The sequence below is a fragment of the Oryctolagus cuniculus genome, chromosome 21 (assembly GCF_964237555.1).
Source record: "Oryctolagus cuniculus chromosome 21, mOryCun1.1, whole genome shotgun sequence".
NCBI lineage: Eukaryota > Metazoa > Chordata > Mammalia > Lagomorpha > Leporidae > Oryctolagus > Oryctolagus cuniculus.
Window position 1 is genome coordinate 28,443,093 of NC_091452.1, and position 24,998 is coordinate 28,468,090.

The 24,998-nt window shown below is 49.2% G+C and overlaps 1 protein-coding gene and 1 pseudogene across 1 annotated transcript; one reads left to right on the forward strand and one right to left on the reverse strand.

Annotated features, from left to right (window-relative positions):
* Positions 1-24,998, forward strand: part of LOC103345643 (protein APCDD1 pseudogene) — a 170,218-nt pseudogene that overhangs the window by 110,490 nt on the left and 34,730 nt on the right.
* Positions 1,527-3,902, reverse strand: IGLL5 (immunoglobulin lambda like polypeptide 5). The gene is made up of 3 exons (XM_070066295.1): positions 3,760-3,902; positions 3,281-3,399; positions 1,527-1,943 (listed from the first exon to the last, which is right to left on the reverse strand). Exons 1-3 carry the CDS (start codon positions 3,900-3,902, stop codon positions 1,624-1,626), a joined length of 582 nt encoding a protein of 193 aa, XP_069922396.1. The 3' UTR covers positions 1,527-1,623.

Consider the following 24,998-nt stretch of genomic DNA (forward strand, 5'->3'; position numbering starts at 1 on the left):
AGATTTCTAAGGTTATTGCCATATTTACATGACTATACACAGAAAAAATGTACTAATGATTTTCCGGCCTGCAGTCCTCATGGAAGGACCTCACTCCTTCATGCTGCATGCACAAGAGAAGTCCTGACACTCTAGACAGTTCCTGGAAACAGGAGGTGCTCAGCACAGGTGTGTTGTAGGGAGGGGCCATGTAGCCTAGTGTCCACATTGGAATACCTGGGTTCCATTCCTACTCCAGCTGCTGACCCCAGCTTCCTGCTGATGCAGACCCTAGGAGGCAGTGGTGATGGCTGAGTAATTGTTTGCTGCCTCCCACATGGGAGACCTGCTCCCAGGTCTCAGCATCAGTCCAGTCCCTGTCACTGTGGACATTGAGGAGAGAAACCAAGAGATGGGAGTTCTGTCTAGCTGTGTCTCTGTCTGTATCCCTCCAATAAATACTCTTTTCTAAGAGAAACATGTGGTACCTCCTGCTCCCACTTCTGGGTTGTCTGCCAGCCTGACTACATGATATCTCAGCCCATATCCCCCAGAAGTTTCTGGAAAAGCCCAGGGCTTTCTGAGGGCCCCAGCAGGAAATTTTCCACAACAGACCCTTGCTGTGTGAGCAGTGCTCTCAGGAGGAAGCTGTGGCGGTTGAGAGTGGTTATGGCAGGAAAGGCTCAAGCATGGCCGTGGGTCCCGCTCAGCCTGATCCCACAGAGGCTCTGATGTGCCACTGGGACCACGTGACACGTTCTTGAGCCTGGGGGGGTCTCTCGGGTTTCTCTTTGCCATCAGTCTCAGGTTGGCTGTGGGGGAGATCCTGACCCAGTTCTCTGAAGGTTCCTCCAGCTCCTTCCCTAGCTGGTGGCTGAGTCTCCTGTGGAGTTCCTGTTGCCTGGCCAGACCCCTCAGGTGCCTGCCTCCTGGCAGTCCCTTTGTGAGACAGTTTCTTTCCTGGGTTTCTCTGTTCCCCTTTGCCTCTGAAGCTGCCATGGAGTGAGGACTCAAGGCAGCCACTGAATTTCAAAGCCCATGAATCCAGTAGCTCTGAAGCATTGTGTGCCCTGTGAGCTGTCCAGGTCACCAGGGGTGATGGGGAATGGAGGCAGGCAGGCAGGAGCTGAGCAGGGAAGAGGAGGTGAGTACTTTCCAGGGGGCAGGGGCCAGGGGCAGAGGAGGTTCAAGCTGAGGAAAGAAGGCATGGGGTGGGAGGATGCAGAGGTCAGTCAAGGACGTCTCCACCCAAGAGAGAGGCAAGGAGTGGGGGGCCCTCTCCTGGGAGGAGGAAGGGGAGAAAGGAGAGGTCAGAGGCCCTGATGTCAGTGACCAAACTTCTCCTTCCTGGGGTGTTTCCTGTGTGACGTCCTCAGAAGACCCCGAGTCTCGCCCCTTGGGCTGCCTCCTCACTGGGTGTGGGAAACTCCCCCAACCAGAGAACTCCAGGCAGGTTGCAGATTAAATAAGAGACTAAAAAAAATGAGACCAAGCAGGATGTCTAATTGACAATGAGGATGTTTATTGAGAGTTTATTGGATGCAGGGGTGGGGAGGGCCAGGATATCAGGGAAGGGGTGGAAGGAGAAGCCCTTTCCTGGGGTCCTGCAGCTTCCAGACCCCATGGGTGGGTGAGAGTTGGTCCCTAAGGACAGCGTGCAGGGGCCACGCTCTTCTCCGTGGTTTTCCCCTCATGGGTGACCTGGCAAGTGAAGCGGCTATGCGATGTCCACTGTCCACGTGAAAGGCTGAGGAAGCTGCTGGCCATGTACTTGTTGTTGCTCTGTTTAGAGGGCTGGGTGGTGTCCACACCCTGGGTGATGGTGACTCCATCTGCCTTCCAGGCCACTGTCACTGTGCCTGGGTAGAAGTCACTGATCAGACACACCAGGGTGGCCTTGTTGGCCTTGAGCTCCTCTGAGGAGGGTGGAAACAGAGTGACCAAGGGGGCGACCACAGGCTGACCTGCAGGGACAGAGGGATGTGACATAGCAGAGATGGGTCTGGGTGTTGGGGAGCTCTCTCACAATGCAACCATCTGTCCCCATCCTTTCCCGCCCCCCCGCCAGGGACCATGCTCCTTTCTCTTCCCCTCCTGCCCATCAGCTGCCTAGGGAACAAACAGTCCTGCCCCCTCCCAAAGCCCTTCCAAGTCTCTCCCAGTTGAGTAGACTCTGCTCATCCCCTCTGCAGCCTCAGCTTCCCCTTCATAACTGGGCAGCCTTGCTCCTCTCCGGTCCCCAGAGGCTGAGATTGGAATCTGGCCCTGACCTGCTGAACCCCAGCCCCAGCCAAGGCCTCCACTTCATTCTTTCAGTGCCTGGAGACTCCTCTGAACAAAGGTCCCACCCTCCCAGCAGCACAGTCAGGGCTGTGTGGGGACGGCCCCAGCCTGTGCTCGGCATGTGAGGGAGGGTCCTGAAGCCTCCTGCCCCCTCAGGCTCTGTCCCAGTGAGGCCCCCCTCCCCCCAGTGGCTCACTTTTGCTTTGGCTCCTGGGAATGCTCCCCAAACCAGGGCAGAGTGACCCCCATGGCTGCCCCAGCAGCCTCTCATTCCACCCGGCAGCCAGAGCTTCTCTGAGCTGCCCTCTGCTCCCCCTTCCTGGGCCACTGGGTATACTGTGACCTTCAGGGAAGGCAGGAGGCCAGGCCATGGTCAGGGGAGACATGGGCCCCAGGGGCTCCAGATCTGCTCCTTTGTGACTAGCCCTGGGCTCTGGTCACCTCACCCAGTCTGTCCTGTCCCTCAGTGTCCCTGTGTCCTCATGGCCCAGCAGAGGCTCAGATAGCACAGCCTAGCAAGAGTCAGAGCCCTTTCCACCCTCTGCTGGCCCTCCCTCAGAGGGATCCTGTGCCTCTGGGTGCTGGGGTCACAGCCCCGGCCATGCCCCTGGGCCTCCTGGGTGCTTCTCCCAGCCTAGATGGACCTCAGGCCCTCAACCCAGATCCTGGAGAGTCAGGGGCTGTCTCTAATGCCTGCTGGAACCTCTGATCAGAACCAGTCTCTGCCCCTTTTCAGGGACCTGCCTTAGAAGAGGGAAGGAGCCCCTGTCCCTGAGCAACCCCTAGCCCAGGTCCCCAGACCTGGCCATGTCCGAGTGTTGGGATAGGAAGGCTCCTGCTGCTGGGATCCTTTCTGTGAGCTGTCCTGAGACCACCTACCTCTCCCACAACCCATGGTGAAAGGCAAGGACCCTAAAGGTGGGAGAGGCAGAAGGGCAAAGTCCCCAGGGAGAGAAAACAGACTTTGCACAGACAGCAGGAGGTGGGATGGCAGGGAGAGGCTTGGAGAGCCACTTACCTGTGACTGAGAGCTGGGTCCCACTGCCAAAGATATACCACCATGACTGAGACTCAGACCAAAACCCGTGGGGCCAGCACCTGGGGCCTGCCTCTTGGGGGCTGGGCTGGAGCGGCAACCTGTGGGGCATTACAGGCACAGGTTCAGCAGGTAGGGCTGCATTCTCGGCACAGTGCAGGTGGCTGGCCAGCCCCCCCGCCCCCCCCCCAGAGTTCTGGCACCCTGTCCAAGGCAGCCTTGGAGTGACCCCAGTGTGTCCTTCCTGCAAACTGTGTTGACTGTGCTGCTGTGCACAGCAGGAGCTCAGCAAATCACAGTGATGTATCCCTCTCAGGTGACCAAGGGATGCGGCCTTATTTTAGGGTCTGTAAGTTTTCTCATATCCCTAGACCTAAGGACACGGGGCCATGTCTGACTCAAAGCATTATGGAGACACCCCTGCTTTGGTGTCTGTTCATGGAGATGCAGATCCACCCCACCTCATCCATGAAGCCTCCTCAGACCATACTTTGCAGCTGTTGATTGCTCTGTGCCCAGGACGTCCATCCATTTGTCCAGCATCTGTGTATTCACGCAGCCACCCTTCATCCACTTGTCCATGTATCTGCTTAAACGTCTGCATGTTTAGTCATCTGTCCTTTATCCACCTGTCATCTGTACACCCATGCTGCCTGCACCAGGCACTGTCTTCTCACCCTGGGGACAGGGCAATGGCCCCCGGCTCTCATCTCATCCCTGTTTCTTTCTGAAATATCTCAGGTCACGGTCAAGAAAGTCCTCGTCAGGGTCAAGTCTGAGGTTCCTCTCCAGTTCTCTCCAGGATGCGACACAGGGTCTGCCCTTTTTCTAGTGCTTCTCTTCCCCTTGGTATCTGAGACTACCCACTCTTCTCCTCCCTGGCTTCCCGTTCTCTCAAGCCCCTGCCCCCTGGGTCCCAGACCACCACCCTGGGTCCTCCTCTGCCATCTTGCTGTGCTGTGGACCCCTACTCTGCCTGTGTGGTGAGATCTAGTCTCTCCCAGCTGCAGGCCCTCTCCTCAGCTTCTCCTAAATTGCCTACCGCCCATCTCCACCTGGAAAGCAGCAAATGCTCTCAGAAGAACTTGGCCACCTGCCCCACCCAGGTCTTTGTCTTCATCTGGTTATAGGGCACTCACTTTGGGGGGATCCTGGGGTCACCTTAGACTGAGTCACCTCACCTCCAGAATGAAATGGTTTCTGTGTCTGAGATGGTTGCATCTGAGCATTCCTCACTAAGTTAAAACAGGCACAGAATCATTAAAAAACAACAAACTTGCCTTCTGTTATCCCAAAACCACAAGAAGCCTGGGGCATTACCTTTGCTGTTTCTCACAGGAATACAGCATTGAGATACTGTCAGGGACATCAGATTAGTTGTGTTCCAGCTTAGACGATGGGCCAGTGAGAGGTGGTTGGTTTTGTAATGAAAATGGAAGGCTTTTCTGGGGCTGTTAAGAAAAACCTTTAAACTTATAAGAATATAACATAAAATTAAGCACTATAGAAGTGTATTTTTAAAGGGCAATACATATTTATCTCTCCATCTCTCTATTATATAATGCTATTTCTACTTTTTAATTATAGTAAAATATACAGAGCATAAAATGTACCCTTTTGCCCATTTTTTTAAAAGTGCAGGTCAGTGGCATTAGGTACATTCACACTGTTGTGCAACTGTTACCACCATCTGCCTCCAGAATTTTTCCATCTTCCCAAACAGGAAGTCTGCATCCATTAAACAATAACTTCCCGTTCCTCTTCCTCTGGCCCTGGTACCTCTACTTTATTTTCTGCCTCCATAACTTGTCTACTCAGGGAACTCAAGTAAGTGCAGTCATACAGTATTTGTCTTTTTGTGTGTGGCTCATTTCTTTTAGCATAGTGTCTTCAAGTTGCATCCATATTATAGCAGATTTTTGACATTTTTAATATCTATTCATGAAATTGTTTATTAAGTGATAAAACACTTAACAAGTTACAACCTATTTAAAAATAATACAAAATCAATTTCTCGAAGGCACAGAAACAGACCTTCCTTCCATTCATTGGTTCACTCCCCAAGTCCCTAGGCCAAAGTCAGGAGCCTGGATCTCAACTCAAGTCTACATGGGTGGCAGAGACCCAACTATTGAGCCATCACCTGCATGGCCTCCAAGGAAGCTGGAATGGAGAACAGAGTTGGGACTCAAACCCAGGCACTCCGTTATGGGATATGGGCATCCCAAGTGATGTCTTAGCTGCTGCACCAAATGTCTGATCCAAGGGAAATACTCTTACTAAGCTGTGAGTCGATGAGACACTTACTTGATAGGATGAGTTTGCTAGAGTTCTACAGCAGCGATCCACATGCCTGTGCACTAAAGTCTGAGAACAAGCCAGGGAATCCTAGAACTTGCATTATTCTGGAGGTTCTAGGCAATGCAATAAGATAAGAAAATAAAGTGGTGTGGAGGCGGCAGTGCTGATGCTTTGGTGTGCAGGTAACGCTGCTGCCTGCAACACCAACATCCCATATGAGTGGTGGTTCATGTCCTAGCTTTTCCACTTCTGATCCAGCTCCCCGCTAATTGTCTGGGAAGAGCTTCAGAAGATGGCCCCTGCTACCCAAGTGGGAGACCCAGATAAAGCTCCGGGTTCCTAGCTTTGGCTGGCTCGGCCTGGCCATTGCAGTCATCTGGGGGGTGAACCAACAGATGGAGGATCGAACTCTCTCCCCCACCCTCTGTAATTCTTTCAAATAAATAAATATTTATTAAAAAGAAAAAGAAAAACTTGGGGTACTTATGAGTGAACTTAAATATGAGAATACTTCAGGATGTCCATGAAAAAATGGAAATAATTATTTTGGTACAAAAATTTGGAAATCCATAGTTTTTCACAATATGCGTGTTCCATGAACCTTTTTAAAAACTCCTTGTTTGCATGGATTTCATTTTTTGCACCAAAAAAACCCCTACATTTTAATTTCATTTTCTATGAACTTCCTGAAATACATAATATTGAAATAGTAGGTTGAGGCCGGCACCATGGCTCACTAGGCTAATCCTCCACCTTGCAGCACCGGCACACCAGGTTCTAGTCCTGGTCAGGGTGCCAGATTCTGTCCCAGTTGCCCCTCTTTCAGGCCAGCTCTCTGCTATGGCCCAGGAGTGCAGTGGAGGATGGCCCAAGTGCTTGGGCCCTGCACCCGCATGGGAGACCAGAAGAAGCACCTGGCTCCTGGCTTCGGAGCAGCACGGCGGCCATTGGAGAGTGAACCAACGGCAAAAGGAAGACCTTTCTCTCTGTCTCTCTCTCTCTCACTGTCCATTCTGCCTGTCAAATAAATAAATAAATAAATGGAATCTGTTAAGAAGGCAATGAAAATTTACTTTCTGACAAATAACTTAAAAAAAAAAAGAAATAGTAGGTTGAAAAACCAGCAAGGCCAGTGCCGCGGCTCACTAGTCTAATCCTCCACCTTGCGGCGCCGGCACACCGGGTTCTAGTCCCGGTCAGGGCGCCAGATTCTGTCCCAGTTGCCCCTCTTCCAGGCCAGCTCTCTGCTGTGGCCAGGGAGTGCAGTGGAGGATGGCCCAAGTGCTTGAGCCCTGCACCCCATGGGAGACCAGGAGAAGTACCTGGCTTCTGCCATCGGATCAGCACAGTGCACCGGCCGCAGCACGCTGGCCGCAGCGGCCATTGGAGGGTAAACCAACGGCAAAGGAAGACATTTCTCTCTCTCTCTCTCTCTCTCTCTCACTGTCCACTCTGCCTGTCAAAAAAAAAAAAAACACCAAAAGAGATGAGATCAGTATATTAATATTGGTAACTTTCTTCTCATCATCAGTAATCAATTAGGACAGGTAATGGGGGACACCACATTCTCAGCAGGAACAGAATAAAGAAAACATAGAATAACTCAGTAAGCAATATGCAAGACCCACATGAATGAACATAAAAACTTAGCTAACTGGGGCCAGCACTGTGGCATAGTGGTTAAAGCCACCGCCTGTAGTGCCAGCATCCCATACAGCACTAGCTCAAGTCACAACTGCTCCAATTCCAATCCAGCTCTTTGCTGTGGCCTGGGAAAGTAGTAGAAGATGGCCCCAGTTCTTGGGCCCCTACACCTGCATGGGAGACCCAGAAGAAGCTCCACTAATCCACTTAGACATAGTCCAAAGATAAAAGCTACCACAGAGGAAAAAAAAAGTATTCATGGAGATACAATGAGTAACAAATACAGCAATTCCAGAAACAAGAATAAGGAAGACAACATGATGACCCCAAAAGAATACACTTGAATACTAGGTGGTGAAGATGATGAGAGGGAAGAAATGCAAGAAATGGAATTCAAAAAATTGATCATAGGATTACTTGGAAGTAATCAGAAGCAAATGCATGAATTACTGAAATCCATGCATGACATGAAAGAAAATTTCTCCCACAAAATTGAGATCCTAAAGAGAAATCAAGATGAAATGAAGAATTCAACAGAACAAATAAAAAATGCAGTGAAAAGACTTAACAACAAAATTGGTGAAGCAGAAAAAAGAATATCTGACTTAGAAGACAAGCACAAGAAATTATCCAGTCAGACAAAAAACAAGAAGAAATTAGAAAACTCTTTAAAAACACTGTTGGGTGGCTCACTTGGTTAATCCTCCACCTTCAACATCGGCATCCCATATGAGCACCAGGTTCTAGTCCCAGTTGCTCCTCTTCCAGTCCAGCTCTCTGCTGTGGCCCGGGAAGGCAGTGGAGGATGGCCCAAGTGCTTGGGCCCCTGCACCCCCATGGGAGACCAGGAGGAATCACCTGGCTCCTGGCTTCAGATCAGTGCAGTGCCAGCCATGGCGGCCATTTGGGGGGTAAACCAATGGAAGGAAGACCTTTCTCTCTTTCTCTCAGTCTCTCTCACTTTATAACTCTACCTGTCAAATAAAAAAAAAAAACTGTTGGGAATCTACATGATACTATCAAACAACCAAACATATGGGTTCTAGGAGTTTCTGAAGGAGTAGAAAGAGAGAAAGGACTAGAAGGCCTTTTAGTGAAATAATAACAAAAAAATTTTCTCAAATTTGGAAAAAGAAAAGGGACATGCAAATACAGGAAGCACATAGAACTCCTCATAGACATGACCAGAAAAGACCTTCACCATGACACATTGTAATAAAACTCTGCACAGTAAAACATAAAGAAAAGATTCTAAAATATGCATGAGAGAAACACTAGATTACTTTCAGAGGATCTCCAATTAGACTCAAAGCAGACTTCTCATCTGAAACCCTATAGTCTAGGAGAAAATAGTGAGATATATTCCAAGTCTTAAGAAAAAAGAAATGTCAACCCAGAATACTATATCCTACAAAGCTCTCATTTATGAACAAAGGTGAAATTAAGACCTTCCATGACAAACAGAAATTGAACAAATACCATATGTTCTCCCTAACTTGTGATAACTAATAGAGCACCTGAAAAGAAATCTGTAGAATTGAAATTGATACTTTGAGATGAAATGACTTGAACAGCCATTTTCTCTACTGTCAAGGAAGAGGTTTTTTCTTTTTTTCTCTTCATACTATTTATTGAACTCAACATAGAGTAAATCATGTGTATAAAGTCATTTGAAAATAAATTTCAGTAAAAATGAGAGTGGGAATAAGAGGAGGAGGAGGAAGTTTGTAACTGTAAAGCTATATAGTTCTGCATACATTCCTACAGATTTACTTCTACGGGTATATAGTTTAAGAACTTGCCATGGGACCCCAAATCCCATTAAGCTGGGTGTTAAAAATACCATCTTAGGCTGGTGCCATGGCTCACTAGGCTAATCCTCCACCTGTGGTGCCGGTACTCCAGGTTCTAGTCCTAGTTGGGGTGCTGGTTCTGTCTCAGTTCCTCCTTTTCCCGTCCAGCTCTCTGCTGTGGCCCAGGAAGACAGTGGAGGATGGCCCAAGTGCTTGGGCCCTGTACCCGAATGGGAGACAAGGAGGAAGCACCTGGCTCCTGGCTTTGGATTGGCGCAGCACGCCGATTTGGGGAGTGAACCAATGGAAGGAAGACTTTCTTTCTGTCTCTCTCATTTCTAACTCTGCCTGTCAAAAAAATACCATCTTATATGTTAAAGTGACCATATTGTTAAAGTGATCATATAGACAGGATTGAGTATTAAAGGGATCATATAAGTAAGATCAAGCATCTGATGATAATAATAGATAGAATTAAAAAGGAAAGAATGTTCCAACATGGGAAGCAGTCCCCACAGCAGACTCATAGAATGACAATCACTTTAAATAGCACTCTGACCTCAGACTCAGCATTAAGGCATTCTGGTCTAGCTGAAAAGCCCATGAGAGCATTTCAGGCATGGAAAGCCAAGACACTGTGGCCAAAAAAAAATGTCCTGCATGAAGGATCTCTGTGAGTGAGACCCCAGTGGAAAGAAGGGGCCATCAAAGAAGGATGGAGGGAATTTCCACTTTGCTTATAGCCTTGTTTAAAAACTGTCGGAAATTGTGAACTCAGAAGGCTTCCATAGCCTTGGCAGCTCATGTCAAGAGCCTCAGATAATCACTGACATCATATGTAAGAGTGTTAATTGTTAAACTAACAACAGGAGTCACTGTGCACTTACTTTTCATGCAGGACTTCTGTCCTCAATGAGTTGTAGTATGAGAATTAACTGTAAAACTTGCTCTCAAATAGGGTGTGTGTGTGTGTGTGTGTGTGTGTGTGTGCAAATTGTTGAAATCTTTACTTAGTATAGAGTTGGTCTTCTGTGTATAAAGTTAATTGAAAATCAATCTTAATGGAGAATGGGACTGGGAATGGGAGAGGGAGGAGGAGTTGGGAGGGATTGGGGGTGGGAGGGCGGATATGGTGGGAAGAATCACATATTCCTAAAGTTGTACTTATGAAATTTGTACTCATTAAATAAAAGGTTTCTTTGGAGAAAAAATTAAAGTGGGTTGAATATATAAATGGGAAGAACAAGTACTAGACAAAATATAGGAGAATATATTTTTTTTTGACAGGCAGAGTGGACAGTGAGAGAGACAGAGAGGAAGGTCTTCCTTTTGCCGTTGGTTCACCCTCCAATGGCAGCCGCGGCCATCGCGCTGTGGCTGGCGCACCGCGCTGATCCAATGACAGGAGCCAGGAGCCAGGTGCTTTTCCTGGTCTCCCATGGGGTGCAGGGCCCAAGCACCTGGGCCATCCTCCACTGCACTCCCTGGCCACAGCAGAGAGCTGGCCTGGAAGAGGGGCAACCGGAACAGAATCCGGTGCCCCAACCGGGACCAGAACCCGGTGTGCCAGCGCCACTAGGCAGAGGATTAGCCTAGTGAGCCGCGGCGCCGGCCGAGAATATTTTTATATTATGTAGGTAGATACAAGCCTCCATAAAGCAGATGAAAAGACATACTGAAATAAACACACAAATATTAATTGTAAAAGGTATCATAAACCAAAGGCAAAACCAAATAAAATAGACAATTCAGTGGGCCTAATTTAATCACTACTTGGTAACCTTCCAAAACAGAAAGGACTACGCCCAGATGGGTTCACTGGTGACTCTTCCCACATTTAAAGAGAAGTTAGACCAAATCTGTGCACAGTTTCAAAATATAGAAGCAGAGAATAAACTTTCCAACTCATTCAATTAGGTTGCATTGTCAGATAAGACATTAAAAAAAAAGAAAACTACAGTCAAATATATCTCATGAACATAGATGTAAAACTCATTAAGAAAACATTAGTGGGGCCAGCACTGTGAAGTAGTGGATAAAGCCACCACCTGCAGTGCCGACTTCCTATCCAGCTCTCTGTTGTGGCCTGGGAAAGCAATAAAAGATGTCCCAAGTTCTTGGGCCCCTGCACCTATGTGGGAGACCCAGAGGAAGCTCCTGGCTCCTGGCTTTGGATGGGCTCAGTTCTGACCATTGCAGCCATTTGGGGAGTGAACCAGTGGATGGAAGACCTGTCTGTCTCTCTGTCTGTCTCTGTGTGTGGGGGGGGGGGGACTGACTCTGCCTTTCAAATAAATCTTTAGGGGCTGGCGCTGTGGCTTGGGCCCCTGTACCCACGTGGGAGATCCAGAGGAAACTGCTGGCTCCTGGCTTCAGATCGGTGCAGCTCCAGCCGTTGCAGCCAATTAGGGAGTGAAGTAGCAAATGGAAGACATCTCTCTCTCTCTCTCTCTCTCTCTCTCTCTGTGTGTGTGTGTGTGTGTGTGTGTAACTCTGACTTCCAAATAAATAAATCTTTAAAAAAAATTTAAAAACAGAATTATATACAATCACCAAGTGTGATTTACAAGACTGGTTTAACATTTGAAAATCAACTGGGGCCAGTGCTGTGGTGCAGCAGGTTAAAGCCCTGACCTAAAGTGCCAGAATCCCACATGGGCACTGGTTCTAGTCCTGGCTACTCCTCTTCCAATCCAGCTCTCTGCTATGGCCTGGGAAAACAGTACAAAATGGCCCAAGGCCTTGGGCTCCTGCACCCGTGTGGAAGACCTAGAAGAAGTTTCTGGCTCCTGGCTTCAGATCAGTGCAGCCCTGGCCATTGCAGCCATCTGGGGAGTGGACCAGCATATGGAAGACCTCTTTCTCTGAAACTCTTTTAAATAAATAAAATAAATATTTTTTAAAAAGAAAATCAATTAATGTAATTCACCAACATGCTAAAGAAGAAAATGACATGATCCTATCAGTAGATGCAGAAAAAATATTTGAGAAAATTGCAACACCCTTTCATGATAAAATCCTCTCAGTAGATCAGGAATAGAAAGGAACTTCTTTACCTTGATAAAGAATTATGTATCAAAAAAACCCTATAGCTATCACCCTATAACCTATAACATCATTTAATGGTGAGCAATTAAAAGCTTATCCACTAAGACCTAGAATAATGCAAGGATGTCCCCTTTCAGCACTCCTTTTCAAAAATGCAATAAAAGTACTAATTAATGTAGTACAACAAGAAAAGGAATAAACGTATACAAATTAAGGAGGAGAAATTAAAGTGTTCATACATGACATGAATGTGTATGTAGGAAATACAGAGGAACTGATAAAAGCAATTATATCAGGGTTGCAAGAAACAAGGTTAAATATACAAAATCAACCACTTTCCTGTATATAGCAATAAGCAAATAGAATTTTAAATTAAAAGTAGAATATTATTTACATTAGCATCACCTAAAATGAAATGCTCAAAATATGTACAAGATCTGTATGAGAAACACCATAAAACTGATGAAATAAATAAAAGAATTCATGCAGAGGTATTATATATTCATGGATGGAAAGACTCAATATTGTCAAGAAGTCATTCCCAACTTGATCTGTGAATTCAGTGCAATCCCAATTTTAAAAATGGAACTGACTTGGTGAATATTGATAAACTGACTCTAAAGTTTGTATGGAGGCCGGCGCCGCGGCTCACTAGGCTAATCCTCTGCCTAGCGGCGCCGGCACACCGGGTTCTAGTCCCGGTCGGGGCGCCGGATTCTGTCCCGGTTGCCCCTCTTCCAGGCCAGCCCTCTGCTGTGGCCAGGGAGTGCAGTGGAGGAGGGCCCAGGTGCTTGGGCCCTGCACCCCATGGGAGACCAGGAGAAGCACCTGGCTCCTGGCTCCTGCCATCGGATCAGTGTGGTGTGCCGGCCGCAGCACGCCGGCCGCGGCGGCCATTGGAGGGTGAACCAACAGCAAAGGAAGACCTTTCTCTCTGTCTCTCTCTCTCACTGTCCACTCTGCCCGTCAAAAAAATAAAATAAAAAAATAAAATAAAATAAATAAAGTTTGTATGGAGAGGTGAAAGACCCAGCATGCTGAGCACAGTGTTGAGGAAGAAGAACAACGTTGGAGGACTGTTGCTACTCAACTTATTATAAGGCTACAGACATCAAGACAGGGTGGTATTCCATTGATCAAATGAGCAGACTAGAGGACACAGAAGTAGACTCCATAAATACAGCCCACTGATCTCTGACAAAGAAGCAAAGGCAACACAATGAAGCAAAGATAGTCTTTTCAACAAATGGTGCTGGAACAACTGGACATCCACACATGAAAAACTAAAATGGAAAGTGGCTGTTCGGCCTAGTGGTCAAGGCACTCATAACACACATCAGAGTACCTAGGTTCAATCCCTGGCTCTGGCTCCTGACTCCAGCTTCCTGCAAATGTAGACCCTGCAAGGCAGCAGTGATGACTGAAGGAACTGGGATCCTGGGGCTGTGGTGTAGTGGGTAAAGCTGCCGCCTGCAGTGCCAGCATCCCATATGGGCTCTCTGCTATGGCTTGGGAGAGCAGAAGATGGCGCAAGTCCTTGGGCCCCTGTACCTGCGTGGGAGACCTGGAAGAAGCCCTTGGCTTCAGATCAGCACAGCTCAGGCTGTTGCAGCCAACTGGGGAATGAATCAGTGGATGGAAGACCTCTCTCTCTCTCTCTCTCTCTCTCTCTCTCTCTCTGCTTCTGCCTCTGCTCTTCTCTCTCTCTTTTTTTAAGATTTATTTATTTATTTGAAAGTCAGAGTTACGCAGAGAGAGGAGAGAGAGAGATCTTCCATCTGATGCTTCACTCCCCAATTGGCCACAATGGCCGGAGCTGCGCTGATCTGAAGCCAGGAGCTGGAGCTTCTTCCAGGTCTCCTACATGGGTGCAGGGACCCAGGGAGTTGGGCCATCTTCCACTGCTTTCCCAGGCCATAGCAGAGAGCTGGATCGGAAGTAGAGCAGCCAGATCTCAAACCAGCACCCATATGAGATGCCGGTGCTTCAGGCCAGGGTGTTAACCTGCTGCACCACAGTGCCAGCCCCTCTGACTTTCAAGTAAATAAATAAAAGAAACTGGGCTACCACCAACCTTGCTGGAAGATCTGGACTGCATCCCTGGCTCCCAGCTATGGCCCCATCCCAGCCAGGCCATTGCAAGGATTAGGAAAGTGAACCAGTGCATGCTCTCTGTGCTCACTCTCTGTCTCATGTGGTTTTTCACTCTCCCTCCCTTCTCTTATCACTATCTGTTTTTCAAATAATTTTCAAAATGTTTGAATCATATATTCTATGGTAGTGAACTGTATCTCAATAAAGCTGTTTTTTAAAATGAGGAAATGAATCTTATCACAGAACTTGACCCCTCCCCAAAAATTATCTCAAAATGGATCATAGGTAAAAAGCAGTACTCCCAGATGGTAACAGAAAATCTAGATTATCTTGTATTTGGCAGTGAGTTTTAACTACATCACCAAGGACTGGCCCATGAAAGAAAGAATTGATCAGACCAGTGCTGTGGCATAGTAGGCTAAGCCTCCTCCTTTGGTGCCAGCATCCCATTTGGGCACCGGTTCATGTCCCAGATGCTCCTCTTCCAATTCATCTCTCTGCTATGGCCTGGGAAAGCAGCAGAGGATGACACAAGTGCTTGGGTCCCTGTACCCATGTGGGAGACCTGGAAGAAGCTCCTGGCTCCTGGCTTTGGATTGGCCCAACTCCAGCCATTGTGGCCATTTGGGGAGTGAACCAGCAAATGGAAGACCTCTCACTCTGCCTCTCCTCCTCTCCCTATAACTCTGCCTCCAAAGTAAATGAATAAAATCTTTTTAGAAAAGAATTGATAAACTAGGCTTCATTAAAATAAATTTTTCTGCTGTGCAAGTGCACCATCAAGGAAATGAAAAGATCAACCATTTACTGGAATAAAAGACTTACAGAAGATATATCTGAAATATACACAAAGAAAATAACCAACCTGATTTTGAAATGAGCTAGAGACCACAACCTCACCAAAGAAGATATTGAGATGGTAGTCACCATAATGAGATGCTGCACGACATGCATGGTCAGGAGAAAGCAAATTAAAACAACAGTGGTCAAAATCCAGGGCACCTACAGTGAATGCTGTGGAGGATAAGGAGAAACAGGAGCTGTCTCGTGGCTGGTGGATATGTGAAATGGCTCAGCCACTTAGGAAGACAGTTTGACCTTGTCTTACATAACTAAGCACAAATGCCACAAAATCCAGCTCTCTAAAGACGTGGTCAGGAGAATAAAATATAAGCAACAGATCAAGACAAAATATTCGCCAGTCACATACCTGATAGGATGTGTCTAGAAGATATAGAAATGCTCAAACCCAAGAGAGATGGGACAAATAATCACCAAAGAAGATATATAAATGGAAAATTAAATCATAAAAGAGGATCACTAGTTATTAGGGAAATATAAATGTGACCCCTTTGGCCTAGCAGTTAAGACTCAAGACACCCACATTCCATGTTGGAGTACCTGAGTGCATTTCCTGACTCCAGTTTCCTACCAATGAAGTCTCTGGGAAATGACAGGTGACGGCTCAAGTAGTTGAATCCCTGCCACCCATATGGAAAACCCGGGTTGAATTCTTGGCTCCTGACTTGAGTCTTGGTTCAGTCCTCTCTCACTCGCTCTCTCTCAAATTAAAATACTTTAAATAACAAGTAAATATAAAACCACAAGGAGACATCACTATACAGCTTTTAGAATGGTTTAAATTTTTTAAAAAAATCAAGTTATGAAGTCAGCAAAACTGGCCTAACAGGAAACATCCCTCTACCATAAATCAGCAAATAAGTTCATCTGAATGAACTGGATACCCAGACAGAAGATAATGAAATTGGACCTGTACCTCAGACTGTATGCAAGAGCTAACTCAAAATTGATGGAAAGGCTGGTGCTCTGTGTGTGTGTGTGTGCACGTGTATGCATGCATGCATGCATGCAATTTTTTAAAAGATTTATTTATTTATTTGAAGGGTAGAGTTAGAGAGAGGGAGAGGGGGGTCTTCCGTCCACAGATTCACTCCCCCAAATACCTGCAATGGCCAGAGCTAGGCTGATTTGAAGCCAGGAGCTTCTTCCAGGTCTCCCATGTGGGTGCCTAGAGGCCCAGGTCCTTGGGCCCCAGCCCCCACTTGGGAAGACCCAAAGGCAGCTCCTAGTTCCTGGCTTCAGATCAGTGCAGCTCCGGCAGTTGCAGCCAATTGGGGAGCGAACCAGTGGATGAAAGACCTCTCTCTTTCTGCCTCTCCTTCTCTCTCTAACTCTGACTTTCAAATAAATAATAAATCTTTTTTTAAATAAATAAATTTTAAAAGATAGTATCAGGACAGCTATAATAATTTAAAATTTTTTTCAAACAAGTGTTTCCAACGGTGTGGAGAAACTGTGACTCTTACACATTGCTGGTGGTATTCTAAAATGAGGCCATCACTGTGAAAATCAGTTTGGCAGTTCCTCAAAAGGTTACACATGAAAAAGCAAAGTCACACACACAGTCACAATATATACAAGCCAGCAATTCCACTGCTTGGCATAGACCAAAACAAACTGAAAACATGTAGCAGTAGAAGATGGCCCAAGAAATAAATAAATCTTAAAAAAAAGACAACAAATGGGCAGGCATTGGGTACAGCGGTGAAGGTAACAGTTGGAACACCCATATCCCATGTGAGAGTGCATGGGTTCATGTCCCAGCTCCTCTGCTTCCAATTCCACCTTCTTTCTAACTTGCATCCTTGGGAGACTGCAGATGATGGCTTAAATACTTGGCTCCCTGCCACTAACATGAGAGACCCAGATGGAATTCTGGGCTCCTGGCTTCTGCCTGGCCCAGCCCTGGCTGTTATGGGAATTCATGGAATAAAAAAATTAATAAAAAAAAAAAAGATTGATCCCTTACCCTCCCCCATCTCTTCATTTTCTCTCTCTGTCTCAGCCTTTCAAATAAAAATGAAAAAAATAGGAGCCGGCTCTGTGGCATAGCAGGTAAAGCCACTGCTTGCAGTGTCAGCATACCACATGGGCCCTGGTTCATGTCCCGGATGCTCTACCCCCTACTATGGCCTGAGAAAGCAGTAGAAGATGTCCCAAGTGCTTGGGCCCCTGCAAAGATTTTTAAAAAATAAAACAAAAGGTCCGCTGCTGTGGTGTAGTGGGTAAAGCCACCACCTGGACCACTGCCATCCCATTTGGATGCTGGTTCTAGTCCTGGCTGCTCCTCTTCTAATCCAGCTCTCTGCTATGGTCTGGGAAAGCAGTGAAAAATGGCCCAAGTCCTTGGGCCCCTGCACTCACGTGGGAGACTAGCAGAAGCTCCTGGCTCCTGGCTCAGATGGGCTCAGCTCCAGTCATTGCATCCATTTGGGGAGTGAACCAGCAGATGGAAGACCTCTCTCTCTCTCCCTCTGCCTCTCCCTCACTCTAACTCCACCTTTGGAGTAAATAAATCTTTTTTTTGGAAAAACGGGCCAAGAGTGATGTCTGTGGTGACAAACATTCTTTTCCTTGATTGTATCAATGTCAATAGGCTGATTGTGATAGTTTCCTGTAGATTTACAAGATTTGACTATTGGAGAATGGGTAAAGAAGTATATGGGATCCTTCCATATTATTTCTTTATTTCAAGATTGATTGATTTGGCCAGGGCCGCGGCTCACTAGGCTAATCCTCTGCCTGCAGCACCTGCATACCGGGTTCTAGTCCCAGTTGGGGAGCCGGATTCTGTCCCGGTTGCCCCTCTTCCAGTCCAGCTCTCTGCTGTGGTCCAGGAGTGCAGTGGAGGATGGTCTAAGTGCTTGGGCCCTGCACCTGCATGGGAGACCAGGAGAAAGCACCTGGCTCCTGGCTTTGGATTGGTGCAGCACGCTGGCTGCAGCGCACCAGCCGTAACGACCATTTGGGGGGTGAACCAACAGAAAGGAAGATCTCTCTCTCTCTCTCTCTCTCTCTCTCTCTGTCTAGCTCTGCCTGTCAAAAAAAATTGATTGATTTGAAAGGCAGTGACAAGGGTTCCCATCTGCTGGTTCACTCCCCAAATGCCTGCAACAGCCAGAGCTGGGCCGGACTCAAGCCAGGAGCCAGGAACTCCAGGTTTCTCACATGTGTGGCAGGGACCCAAGGACTTGAACCATCCCCTGCTGCCTCCCAAGGCACATGGCAGCATTAAGCTGGAATCAGGAGCAGAAGCAGGACTGGAAGCAGGCCCTCCAGTGCAGGATGCAGACATGCCAAGCAGCAACTTAACCACTGCACGGAATGCTAAGCCCTGTAGACTGCTTTTGAATCTGTTACTACGGTCATGAGAGACACTCTTGATGACTCGAGTGCTCCCCATCATGGATGTAGCATCCTTTATTTTACCTTCCCCTGTTGCTCGACCATTTGGTTGCTTCTCCCCATGAACACAAAAAATATACAGCTGAAGTTTTTATTATTTCAAGATAAATATCTAGAAGAGAAATTACTTGATTAAAAGGCATTACATGGGGCCAGCGCCATGGTATAGCGAGTAAAGCCACCGCCTGCAGTGCCGGCATCCCATGTAGGTGCTGGTTCAAGTCCTGGCTACTCCACTTCCCATCCAGCTCTCTGCTATGGCCTGGGAAAGCAGTAGAAGATAGCCCAAGTCCTTAGGACCCTGTGCCCTCGGGGGAGACCTGAAGGAAGCTCCTGGCTGCTGGCTTCAAGTCAGCACACTGTGGGGTGAACCAGTGGATGGAGGACTTCTGTCTCTCTCTCTCTCCCTCTCTACCTCTCTGTAACTCTACCTTCAAATAAATAAATAAATCTTTTTAAAAGAAAAAGTAAAAAAGGCATTGTGTGTGTGAGAGAGAGAGAGAGAGATTTGAGAAAGACTGACAGAGAGAGGATCTTCCAGCAGCCGGTTCATACCCTAAATCCTTTTTTTTTTTTTTTTTTTTTGACAGGCAGAGTGGACAGTGAGAGAGAGAGACAGAGAGAAAGGTCTTCCTTTGCTGTTGGTTCACCCTCCAATGGCCGCCACGGCCGGCGCGCTGCGGCCGGTGCACCGCGCTGATCCAATGGCAGGAGCCAGGTACTTATCCTGGTCTCCCATGGGGTGCAGGGCCCAAGGACTCGGGCCATCCTCCACTGCACTCCCGGGCCACAGCAGAGAGCTGGCCTGGAAGAGGGGCAACTGGGACAGAATCCAGCGCCCCAACCGGGACTAGAACCTGGTGTGCCGGCACCGCTAGGTGGAGGATTAGCCTAGTGAGCCACGGCGCCGGCCCATACCCTAAATCCTTATAACAGCTGGGACAGGGCCATATGGGCAGGAGCCCAAGTACTTGAGCCATCACTGCTGCCTGCCAAGATCTGCATTGCCAAGAAGCTGGAACTCAAACCCAGGCAGCCCCACATGGGACACAGGCATCCTAACCAATAGGCCAGGGTCCACCTCAGGAGTGCGCATTTTAATAATACTGTATGTTTCAGAAACTCCATCTCCCCCTCATGGCCTGAAAGCACACACCCTCCCAGGTCACCTCTCTGTCCCTGTCACCAGTTTCACTTGCCATTTTCAAGGGGATCTTGGCCAGATGGCCATGCACCTGCCCATCCTGCTCCTCCTCCTGGTGAGGTTTGTCTGAGCTTAGCGCCACCTCCCTGGGATGTGGCCGCCTCTCCCATCTTGGGCCTCAGTCTCTGCCGTCTAATCAGACCTCCCATTTGCCTCCCATTTTGGTGCCAGTTTTTCCAAAGCACAAATCCCTGTCCCTGGGGCGCTTCAATCCCTGTGCAGGACAAAGGCCGGGACGCACGAGTGTGAGGTTCCCCGATCCCACCCCTAGCTCCCCATGTGCCTCCTCTCCTGAACCCCTCTCAGCACATGCTTCTGACTTTGGTGGCACCCCAGCCCCTAGCCGGTACCCCCTCAATCCTGAGATCACACAGGAAACATCCCCACCCCCTTATTGTGACTAGAACTGGTGTGGGTCTGTCCCCATGACAGATAAGCCTGCTGCTGGAGTCACAGGTTCTCAGTCCTGGGACTGTCTGGGTGCCCCTGTGCTGTGTGACCCTGGGCAGGTCGCCTCCCCTGTCTGGGCCTTCATTCCCATCTGTGAAATGGGATGAGAACTGCCTTGGGGCAGGGGGAGGGGAGCTTGGCTCTCAGAGGCAGGTTCTGTCCCTGAGCCCTAGCGCCCCATGAGTGTGGTGGACAGGCCATGTTGCTAGGACATAAACTGAGCTTTGTCTGGGACTTCACTCCCTACAGAGAGGAGGGGGCTGGGTGGGGTACACCATGGCCCCCCACAGACCCTGCCCTGGGCATTGTTTGCCTGCATCTGGGTGGTCTTAGTCTCCTGGGGGGTGCTGTCTCCACTGGTGACCCTGCCTGAGGATTCTTAGCTAAGGGTCTGGGGACCCAGGGGTCACCAGGAAGGCAGCCTTAGAATATCAGCTGGAGTGCAGGCAGTGGCCCCTGGGTAATGAAGGTGAGGGCAGGGAGGCAACCCAGAGGGGACAGAGGAGGGGGGTGTCCATCCAGTACCTGCAGGGACAGAGGTCCCCACCTGCCGCAAACTCCTGTTCCCATGCCCAGAGGACTAGGGGAAGGCTGGTGAGATGCCAGCCTTGGTACAGAATATTAGGGGAGCCCCAAAACTCAGGAACCAAGGTAAAACTTCAGTGTGATGTTAATCATAAAATTAACACAGACAAGCCTGTGATGGACAGAATATCACACTTTAAGCCAAGGTCTTGCCAGCACCTCCTCTGGGATGGGTCCTTCTCCCACTCAGCCGCAGGGACCCTCACACCCTGACACCCCCACCCCAACTCCCTGCCCTTTCTTTACCTGTGCCATGGGATCCGCAGGTTGAACCGGCTGCTTCCTACAGGGCCTCCAGGGCCCAGGGCCCTGCTCTGGGGTGCTGCTGTTGGGGTCCACAGGTCCTGGGCACCCACGACCAGGCCCAGCAGCAGCAGAGCCCAGAGCAGCCTGGGGCCAGGCCCAGGCCCCACCTGGCCACTCTGGAGCCTCATCCACACTTAGGGTCAAAGGTGCCTCCTTCCGGACTTGAGATAGGAGATGTCTGTAAGGAGCTGTCCCTGGTTCCCTCGCTGGCCACAGCTGCCCCTGTGCGCACCAGTCCGTGTGGCCTTGGCTTTCCCCTGGGCTAGCTCTGGTCCTAGCCCCCAGCGCAGCTCCCTCTAGGATCCCTGGCCATTACCCCTGGGGGCTGTCTCACAGAGAAACATCTGCCAACTGCTCTGCTGTGGTCAGGATCCTGGGCTCAACTGCCTCCCAGCCCAGCCAAGGGCCCAGCACACGTGACCCACCCTTGTCCCCTGTTCAGATCCCCAAGGGCACCCTGGGTTTTGGAGCATGACCTGGGGCCTGCAGGGGCCCTGGAGAGTGGGCTCAGCTGTGGAACAGAAGCCCCTGGGCTGGAGTTCAGGGCAGGTGGCAGGGGAGGAAATGAGTTTCACAAGACATGGCCGCTGTTGCGGTCCAGACTCATGATCTAAAGAACAGAACGGTGTTCAATGCACCAGGCACAGCACCTCACAGACCCCTCCCTCCCTCCCTCCTTCTCTCTCCCTCTCTCTCACACACACACATACATACACACACACACATTCTTATCAATTCTGCCTGCCCTTCCCCAGCTGTATTAAAGTAGGATCCAAACTCAAGTGACATGCATTTACAGTATACAGTGCCATGTTCTGATACATGCAGACATTGTGGAGTGATTACATCAAGGAAGTCACATATCCATCACGTCCCAGAAACCTTGGGCCTCACTGAAGTCTCCGTGCTGTGCAGTAGCTCTCGCAAACTCATCATCACGGATTTCATCCAGGGGCTATAGGGGAGTCACCACTGGGAGCACAGGCCAGGCCCCTTCACCCTCTTCCTAGGCTGAGCCCCTGGGCCCTGGGACCCTGTACTTTGGTATCGGGTGGGTGGCAGGCAGTGAGGAGGGGGCCAGGAGTGACCCCGCAGGCCACTGGAAATCTCCAAGCTCCCTGTCTTCCCCTGAAGGTGAGGTTGGAAGTGCTGCCCGTTCTGCTCACCCCCCAGGGCCATGGTTGGTGGTGCAAGACAACGGATGTAAAAGTGGGCTTTTTGTCAGCAAGTTTTCCTAAGTTTCTTTCTCAATGGTGATCAAGCATAGGTAACAAAATTTCCATCCTGACCAATTTTTTAAAGATTTATTTATTTATAATTCAGAGTTACACAGAGGAGGAGAGGCAGAGAGAGAGAGACGTCTTCCATCTGCTGGTTTACACCCCAAATGACTCTGATGGCTGGAACTGGGCCAATCCAAAGCCAAGAGCCTGGAGCTTCTTCTAGGTCTCCCATGTGGATGCAGGGGCCCAAGGACCTGGGCAATCTTCTACTGCCTTCCCAGGCCACAGCAGAGACCTGAATCAGAAGTGGAGCAGCCGGGACTCGAACCAGTGCCCATATACGATGCCAGCACTGCAGGTAGTAGATTTACCCACTACACCACAGCCCTGGCCCCCACCGACCATATTTTTTAATATTTATTTAAGAGGCAGAGTTGGAGAGGGAGGGGAGGGGAGGGGAGGGGAACTAAGGTCTTTTATCTGCTGGTTCCCTCTGCCAATGGCTGCAACAGCCAGAACTGAGCTGATCCAAAGCCAGGAGCCAGGAGCTTCTCCCAGGTCTCCCACGTGGGTGCAGGGGCCCAACACTTGGGCCATCTTCTACTGCTTTCCCAGGCCATAGCAGAGAGCTGGATGGGAAGTGGAGCAGCTGGGACTTGAACTGGCACCCATATGGGATGCCAGCGCTGCAGGCAGAGGCTTAGCCCACAACACCACAGCACCAGCCCCATCCTGACCATTTTTTAAGCCTGCACTTCAATGGCACTAAGTCCCCTGACACCACTGGGCAACCACCACCCCCACCCACCTCCAGAACTTTTCCTGTGAAACAAACTCTGGACCCACTCAACACCAGCTCCCCGCTCCCCTGGCCACTGTTACCCCCTCTGTCACCTTTATGAAGCTGGTGGCTCAAGCCCCTCATACAAATGGAAGCATGCACGGTTTGTCCATTGAAAGTGCTGCGTGTATATCACTGATGGGAGCCACCTGTGGTGATTTTAACCAGCTGGTGTGTGGCTGGTGTAGCTTAGGTGAAACCATTAGCCACCAGCAAATGAATGGATCTCCAGTGACACCTCTAGTGCCACTCTTCACATTTGCATTGCAGCTCAGAGAAGGTTGTGAAGTCAGCTCAGGCTGGTTGCAACCAGAAAAGTAGGCTCCTGGTAGCAAGGGATGCTTCGTGGGATGTGGGTCCAGTTGTCTAAATACACAGAGGGGATGGGATGTGGGTTTATTACTGGCTGTTGGTTTTGTGTTGGTTGGTTGGCTCTTGATTTTGACGGGACACTCCTGTCTGCTGGTTCACTCCCTGCATGCCCACAACAGCTGGGGCTGGGCCAGGGCCAAAGCAGGGAAGCAGGAAACTTAATCCAGGTCTCCCATGTGGGTGGAAGGCACCAATTTTCTTTTTTTAATACTAAGATTTATTTATTTGACTTGAAAGTCACAGTTACAGAGAGAGGAGGAGATGTAGAGAGAGAGGGAGAGAGAAAGAGAGAGGTCTTTCATCCACTGGTTCACTCCCCAGATGGCCGCAATGGCCAGAGCTGTGCCGATCTGAAGCCAGGAGCCAAGAGCTTCTTCCAGGTCTCCCAAGCGGGTGCAGGGGCCCAAGGACTTGGGCCATCTTCTACTGCTTTCCCAGGTGCATTAGCAGGGAGCTGGATAAGAAGTGAAGCAGCCGGTTCTCGATCCAGAGCTCACATGAGATGTCAGTGTCACAGGTAGGTGGTAAACCCCTGTGCCATAACAATGACCCCAGCACCCAGTGTCTTTAGCCATCTTCACTGGCAGGAAGCTGAAATCAGGAGCCAGACAGAGCCAGGTGTTGAATCCAGGTTTTCCAGTGGGGGAGGCAGGTGTCTGCCCCACTGAGCTAAACCCCTGCCTCCTAACTGGGAATATCCCAGAGGAAAAACTTTTGCAGAACACTGTCCTGGGACATGCTGGCTCAGTTACCCTTATGAGTCCAAACTGGTTGTCATCCATTCTTGCATGAGCAAAAAGTTCATGGGAAAATGCAATTAAAAGGTAAGTTTAAGCCAGCACCGTGGCTCACTAGGCTAATCCTCCACCTGCGGTGCCAGTACTCCGGGTTCTAGTCTCGGTTGGGGTACTGGTTCTATCCCGGTTGCTCTCTTCCAGTCCAGCTCTCTGCTGTGGTCCGGGAGTGCAGTGGAGGATGGCCCAAGTGCTTGGGCCCTGCATCCGCCGGGGAGACCAGGAGGAAGCACCTGGCTCCTGGCTTTGGATCAGCACAGCGCACCAGCTGTGGCAGCTATTTGTGGGTGAACCAACGGAAGGCAGATTTCTCTCTCTCATTGTCTAACTCTGCCACTCTGCTTGTCAAAAAAGAAAAAAAAAAGGTAAATTTGTTTTGGCATACACACACACACCCAAAAAAAAAAAATCACTGAAGCCCAAGCGGTTTTTCCTGTGAAGCTTTTTTCATGAATTTTGTGAGGCTTCCTTGGGTGAACGAGTTTCAGGGTGGTTTTGTTGTTGTTTTTGGCACCAAAATAAACTTACCTTTGAATTTCACTTTCCAAGGACTTTCTGAAGTGCCCTTGTATTTTACCGTTGACTGATCTGGAGTGAATCCTTGAGACCCTCACCCACTTGAGGCTCTGACTGTCCCCGTCCACTCAGGCCAATGCTGTCCCAAAGGCTCATCCGTCCCTTTGAAGCTCTCCCCAGCCCCCACACCCAGAATGAGTTCTGTGCATCCCACATGCCCCTAGTGGGGCAGCCATCCCAGATATCCCCTGGCTCATGTCCAG

What these genes read in the sequence shown, in the direction of transcription:
- IGLL5 (XM_070066295.1), bottom strand. Translation starts at nt 3,902, where the DNA reads ATGCAGACGTTTAAGCAGATACATGGACAAGTGGATGAAGGGTGGCTG. An exon ending in GAGGAGGCTTCATGGATGAG is followed by an intron (nt 3,400 to 3,759) that starts GTGGGGTGGATC and finishes AATGCCCCACAG; the next exon opens with GTTGCCGCTCCAGCCCAGCC. An exon ending in GACCCAGCTCTCAGTCACAG is followed by an intron (nt 1,944 to 3,280) that starts GTAAGTGGCTCT and finishes CTGTCCCTGCAG; the next exon opens with GTCAGCCTGTGGTCGCCCCC.